The 7120-nt window shown below is 48.5% G+C and overlaps 1 protein-coding gene across 1 annotated transcript; it reads left to right on the top strand.

Moving 5' to 3' along the window:
• Nucleotides 1-1250: 1250 nt before the first annotated feature.
• LOC123119631 (probable polyamine transporter At3g19553) lies at nucleotides 1251-3103 on the top strand. The gene is made up of 2 exons (XM_044539490.1): nucleotides 1251-2322; nucleotides 2415-3103. Exons 1-2 carry the CDS (start codon nucleotides 1361-1363, stop codon nucleotides 2905-2907), a joined length of 1455 nt encoding a protein of 484 aa, XP_044395425.1. The 5' UTR covers nucleotides 1251-1360; the 3' UTR covers nucleotides 2908-3103.
• The last annotated feature ends 4017 nt before the right edge of the window (nucleotides 3104-7120 follow it).

The following is a 7120-nucleotide window of genomic DNA, read 5'->3' as shown; positions in this document are numbered from 1 at the left end:
GTCAATAATTTCGCAAAGCTCTCTCATTCAATTCTTTTATACTATACACAATGCTTTCTAATTTTTAAGACCTCACAATTAATTAAGGAATTAAATTTAGAATTGTGTCATCCAATTTTGACCGAGTCAACAATTTCTCATGCTCTCCCATTCAATTCTTTTAATTCACTATGTTCTCCAATTTTGAAGCCTTTTCATTTAATTGAGGTATTCAATTTTGGATTTGGTTTATGATTTTGACCGGGCCAACAATCTTTCAAATCAATTAGCGACAACTGGCCTATAAAAACATACCAATCCCATGCACCCTCCCACCACCTAAAAAAATAGCACCACTATGTGATATTGTAGCACCAACATAGTATATGCAACCATGGACACAAAAATTTCTCCACATAAATGTAGATTTGTTGGCGGATAACATAGAATCGCAACTGGCCTATCAAATCAACGCATTATAAATAAAAATAAAGCACCGCCACCCGCCAAACTAAATATTTCATCGGTCCAAAAATATAAGGGGTATTAGTTTTCCAGAGAGTCAAATTTCTTTAACTTCAACCAAGTTTCGGGCAAAAATATCAACATCCATAATATTAAACAAATAAAGTATGGAAATTCATTTCATGATGAATCTGAAAATACCGATAAGATATTATGGATCTTGATATATTTAAGTACAAATTTGATCAAACTGAAAATATTTGCCTTTTCAAAAAAGTAATACACCTTATATATTGAAATATAGTGATTTTTCTTAAGAAACACAACAACATCAATGGCGCAGCAAAGCGCGCCCAATCCTTCTAGTTTATGCCAATTCCAAACTCCAAAGACATAAACCAAATGGGTTTAAACATGTTTGGCCTAAATAGGATATTTCCAAGTTCTTAACATGCATGGTTATGGAATAAACATATACAGTGTGTTTTTCTGAAATTGTTGTTATATTATTACACATATTTCTTAGATCATCAATTGTATGGCGCAAATAAATTATACATATTTTTCTAAATTATATATGAATGTTTTATGGTTGGAAGTCCTGAAAATAAGCTTAATGGCTATACACTGACATTGCTATAAAAACAACTAAACACTGACATTCCCTTAGAAAAAACTACTATAAACTGAGATGCATGCGGGCACGTGCGGATCCTGCCTAACTGGAATACAGAATCACCACCAGAATCCTGGGCCCGCCTTGCCAGTTGCCATGCCCAAATCACCCGATAATATCTCCCGCAACTTCCCCCCAACACGACGACCATTTCTTTTCCATATTTCCGCACCTCATCCCCTGATCCGTCTCTCTCGTCGCCCGCGGCGGCGGGGGCGGTGGCGCGCGGCCGTTGACCCGATGACAGGAGGAGGCGGAGAGGACGTCCCCGCGCCGAGGCGGCGCCCCCTGACGGTGCTCCCCCTCGTCGCGCTCATCTTCTACGACGTCTCGGGCGGGCCGTTCGGCATCGAGGACTCTGTCCGCGCCGGCGGCGGCGCGCTGCTCCCGCTCCTCGGCTTCCTCATCCTCCCGGTCCTCTGGTCGCTCCCTGAGGCCCTCATCACCGCCGAGCTCGCCTCCGCCTTCCCCACCAACGCCGGCTACGTCGCCTGGGTCTCCGCCGCGTTCGGCCCCGCGGTCGCCTTCCTCGTCGGCTTCTCCAAGTGGGCCTCCGGCACCCTCGACAACGCGCTCTACCCGGTGCTCTTCCTCGACTACCTCCGCTCCAGCGGGCTCGCCCTCGCGCCGCCGCTCCGCTCGCTCGCCGTGCTCGGCCTCACCGCCGCGCTCACCTACCTCAATTACCGCGGCCTCCACCTCGTCGGCCTCTCCGCGCTTTTCCTCACCGCCTTCTCCCTGTCCCCGTTCGTCGCGCTCACCGTGCTCGCCATCCCCAAGATCCGCCCTTCCCGCTGGCTCGCCGTCAACCCCAAGGCCATCGACCCGCGCGGGTACTTCAACTCCATGTTCTGGAACCTCAACTACTGGGACAAGGCGAGCACGCTCGCCGGCGAGGTCGACGAGCCGAGGAAGACGTTCCCCAAGGCGGTGTTCGGCGCCGTGGCGCTCGTCGTCGGCGCGTACCTCATCCCGCTCCTGGCCGGCACCGGCGCGCTGCCATCGGAGACCGCGGCCGAGTGGACGGACGGGTTCTTCTCCGAGGTCGGGCAGAGGATCGGCGGGCCCTGGCTGCGCGTGTGGATCCAGGCCGCGGCGGCCATGTCCAACATGGGGCTCTTCGAGGCCGAGATGAGCAGCGACTCCTTCCAGCTCCTCGGCATGGCCGAGATGGGCATGATCCCCGCCATCTTCGCCCGCAGGTGATGAACTCGAAATCTGAATCCAAAAATCCTTGAGCGAAGAATCGAAAAGAAAATCCTCATGTTGTCGCGATGTATTGTCTTATACGCAGATCGCGACATGGAACGCCGACTTACAGCATCCTCTGCTCGGCGACGGGGGTGGTGGTCCTCTCCTTCATGAGCTTCCAGGAGATCATCGAGCTCCTCAACTTCCTCTACGGGCTCGGCATGCTCGTCGTGTTCGCGGCGTTCCTCAAGCTGCGTTTCAAGGACCCGGACCTGCCCCGGCCGTACCGGATCCCGCTCGGCTCCGTGGGGGCCGCCGTCATGTGCGTCCCGCCCGTCTTGCTAATCGGCACCGTCATGTGCCTCGCATCGGCCACGACCATCGTCGTCAACATCATCGTGCTCGCCGTCGGGGTCGCCATGTACTTCGGCGTCGAACGCCTCAAGGGCAGCGGCTGGGTTGAGTTCCTGACGCCCGTGCCGTCCGACAGCTTCCACGGATCGTCGTCCGACGATGACGTCGAGGATGTCCGCGCCGTCCTCCTCCCCGCCGACGTGCCCCCCGCCCAGGAGGAAGTGGCCAGCAAGGCCGAGTAGCGCGCGCGCGGGGAGAGGCGGTCGCAATTTGTACCTGCACACATACGTACCTAGTACAATTGTTGTACAGTAGGTTCAGTAAATGGGTATATTTGTCATACACCAATTCATTCATAATCATACCACAGTTAGTTGAGTTGTATAAACCCCCGACTTTTCAGGGTGATAATTGTAGTTGCTTCATGTTTGGGATTCATTGCAAGTGTTTGAGCTCTGGATTTGGATGCAGAGCACTATGGGTTGATTGACTGAACTGAAATAGTCAGGTTCCGTTTAAAGTGCAGCACGTATATCTATACCACTATATAGTGTATGAATAAGTTTGAATAATAGCCATTCGATCTGCAGCATCCAACGGCTGAGAAGTGGCAAATCCAAGCGTTATTGGCCGTTAAATCATCTCATTGGTTGTGCAGGATTTCCCCACGTGTATGGACAGTAACGTCCTGAGTGTGAGAGGTGGGAATCTCTTCTCCATTTCTCTAGAACCTCCTTTTCATGGCCACCAAACAAGGACATCAGCATACATTCCAAATGGAACTGTATATAACAATCTTCTACGCTTCCCTGTATATAACAATCTAGCAAGCTTGCTAGATCTTCACCAATTGCAGCTAAAAATGAGAGATAAAAATCATCAACCAAATGGAGCTGACAAGAATTGAACGGCAAGTTTGACAAATACGGATCATCATTTAGAAGAAGCAGAAGGTGTTAAAGGGGAATGGGGAGAGGATAAGAACATGATCAGAATGGGAGTTCATCAAGCGAGCTCCATTCAAAGCATTAACAAATGGATCCATTCCTCCGTTTAGTCTCCAACAAGCAACAGGAGCACATGACGGGGACCAAGAGCTGCGTGCTCCCATGGAGCCTTGTGCTGTGGTGGCCGAAGCGCAAGGGAAAACAACTACGGGCGCATGGGGACGGGGTGAGAGACAGAGTTCTAGGACGCTGGAGAAGACTGGTCCATTTGGATCTTAACGGAGCCTACTGGAGAAGATATTGACTGGGCCAGTGCAGCCTGCACCCCGATTGAGCCCATACACGTAGTATAGCTGGGCTTCCGTGCCTTACTCCAAAAAACAACTAGGCTTTCGCAGGAATAAATTTATACTGGTGATAATGCTCACAGTTAAGTATTTTGTTAAGATTGCCTAAAAAAGTATTTTGTTAGGATTGCCTCTGAAAGCTGAATAAAACTGTTGCTTATTGATGATTTGGTGCGGCATACAAGAGTATATAAGAGGGTACAAACCGACTTGGGGTAGGGGTACAAAACTGACTTGGACTAGAAGTCGTATACCATAATGATTACTCTAACATCCTCCCGCAGTATCAACGGCAGGCTCAACGACGTTGAGACTGAAACATATATCTTGAAACGGCTTAGTAGGCAGTGCCTTGGTGAAAATGTCAGCAAACTGAGCCGTGGAGGGAACATGAAGCACCCGAACCTGACCAAGAGCAACCTTTTCACGAACAAAATGAATATCAATCTCAATATGCTTTGTGCGTCGGTGTTGAACTGGATTGCTGGTCATGTAGACTGCTGATATGTTGTCACAGTAGACAATAGTGGCCTGCTCAATAGGCCTGTGTAGCTCGGAGAGTAACTGCCGAATCCAGATTGTATCTGCAACGGCATGTGCCACAGCGCGATACTCAGCCTCGGCCGACGAACGTGAGACTGTAACCTGTCTTTTCGAAGACCAAGAAATCAAATTGTTACCAAGAAAAACACAAAAACCGGAAGTGGACCTTCGAGTGTCAGGACAACCAGCCCAGTCTGCATCAGAGTATGCGGTAAGCGAGTTTGGAGAAGAATTATTGAGGTGGAGACCATGATTGAGAGTTCCTTTTAAATACCGAAGAATGCGTTTAACATGATTATAGTGAGGAACCCGGGGATCATGCATATAGAGACATGCTTGTTGAACAGCAAAAGAGATTTCAGGACGAGTAATGGTGAGATATTGGAGAGCACCTGTTAGGCTACGATAGAGAGTAGGATCGGAAAAGGGTTCACCGGTAGCCGAAAGTTTAAAACTAGTATCGACAGGAGTGCGAGATGATTGACAGTCAAGCATACCAGCACGATTAAGAAGATCAAGAATATACTGGCGTTGGGAAAGAAAAAGGCTGGAGGAATCTCGAACAACAGCAATGCCTAAGAAATGATGAAGGAGTCCTAGGTCAGTCATAGAAAATTCAGATCTAAGAAGAGAGACAATATGATCTAAGAACTTTTGAGAGGAGGCGGTAAGAATGATATCATCTACATAGAGAAGTAAATAGGCAGTGTCAGAAGTTTGATGATACACAAAAAGAGAGGTGTCGGAGAGAGATGGAGTGAAGCCTATTGTTTGAATGAAGGAGGAGAAGCGTTGAAACCAAGCTCGTGGGGCCTGTTTAAGACCGTAGAGAGATTTCTGAAGAAGACATACATGAGTTGGAAAGGATGGATTTTCAAAACCCAGAGGTTGCTGGCAGTAGACAGTTTCTTGAAGGGAACCATGGAGGAAAGCATTTTTAACATCAAGTTGGTGAATGGGCCATGAAGAGGAGACAACAACACTAAGAACGGTGCGAATGGTGCTAGGTTTAACAACAGGAGAGAAGGTTTCTTCGTAATCAATTCCTTGTTGCTGAGAAAAGCCACGACAAACCCACCTGGCTTTATATCGTGAGAGGCTCCCATCGGAGTGGAACTTTTGGCGAAAAATCCATTTGCCAGAAACAATATTGGTATTGGGAGGACGAGGAACAAGTTGCCAGGTGTTGTTTTGAAGTAAAGCATTATATTCTTCTTGCATGGCAGCGGCCCAATTGGGATCAAGTAGAGCAGTTTTGTAATTCTTTGGAAGAGAAGTGAGAGATACGGAGGTATGAAGGTTTAGGCGGTCTTGGGGTTGATGAAATCCTGATTTGGCCCTAGTACGCATGCGATGATCATTAATCGGGGCTGCTGTAGGAATAGCACGAGGGGGTAAGGTGGGTACTGGTGAGTCCGGCGCAGCGGAAGAGTCGGACGAAGGAGTAGGGCTGGGTGGTGGAGTGGGAGCAGGGCTGGGTGTTGGGGAGGGAGCAGGGGTCAGGGGTGTTGGGGACGTCTCGGGTGGGGTGAGTGTATGGTTGGGATTGGCTATGGTAGGTGTTAATGGTGGTGGTGATAAGTTGTGTTCGGCAGGTAGGGGAGTATATAGTTGGAAAGGACGGGGAGAGGGGGTGTTTGCGGAGCTAGGGGTGTTGGATGGTGTAGTAGTGCGTTGTGAGAAAGGAAAAATGTGCTCAGCAAACGTGACATGACGAGAGACATGAACGTGTCCGGTGTGAAGGTCGAGACAGCGATAGCCTTTGTGCTCGTCAGAGAAGCCGAGAAAAGCACATGGGATAGAGCGTGGTGACAATTTATTTGCAGAAGTGGCGTAGGCATTGGGAAAACAGAGACAGCCGAAAACACGAACCGCGGAGTAGTCGGGGTGGGAAAGAAAGAGGGAATAATAGGGAGTAGTGTTGGGTTTAGTTTTAGAAGGTCGAATATTTAGAAGGAAGGTGGCCATGTGTAGGGCTTCAGCCCAAAACTTGGGAGGCATAGATGATTGAATGAGGAGAGTGCGAACTATATCATTGAGGGTGCGAAGAGAGCGTTCTGCTTTACCATTTTGAGGGGAGGTGTAGGGACATGAGAACCTAAGCAGGATGCCATGTTGTAAGAAGAAAGTACGATTTTTAATGTTATCAAACTCGCGACCATTGTCACATTGGATAAAGCGAATTGGGAGGAAGAAGTGAACAGACACATAGCGTTGAAAATTAAGGAAAAGAGAATGGACCTCGGATTTGTTGCGTAGAGGAAAAGTCCAGACAAAGTGGGTGAAATCATCTAGGATAACAAGGTAGTATTTAAAACCCGAAACACTTGCAATGGGAGAGGTCCATAAATCACAATGTATTAATTCAAAGGGATAAGTGCTACAAGAACTAGAGGAACTAAAGGGAAGACGCACATGTTTGCCTAATTGACAAGACTCGCAAAACACAGAATTATGAGAGTCCCTATTACATGGTATGGTAAATTCACTAAGCATAGAAGCTAAGACGGCGGGGTTGGGATGGCCCAGGCGACGATGCCAGAGATCGACGGAGGCCAGCATGGATGTTGGAGGGGTGGCGGCAGGAACTCCATTAAGAGAATAAAGATCACCGGAGC

This window comes from Triticum aestivum, chromosome 5D, assembly GCF_018294505.1.
Source record: "Triticum aestivum cultivar Chinese Spring chromosome 5D, IWGSC CS RefSeq v2.1, whole genome shotgun sequence".
Lineage (NCBI taxonomy): Eukaryota > Viridiplantae > Streptophyta > Magnoliopsida > Poales > Poaceae > Triticum > Triticum aestivum.
The sequence above is the reverse complement of the archived record's forward strand: the minus strand, read 5'-3'. Positions and strand labels throughout refer to the sequence as shown.

Bases quoted from the DNA above. Each gene is read 5' to 3' on its own strand.
- LOC123119631 (XM_044539490.1), top strand. From the start codon at position 1,361: ATGACAGGAGGAGGCGGAGAGGACGTCCCCGCGCCGAGGCGGCGCCCC. The intron at 2,323-2,414 runs GTGATGAACTCG...TCTTATACGCAG, and splicing joins CCCGCCATCTTCGCCCGCAG to ATCGCGACATGGAACGCCGA.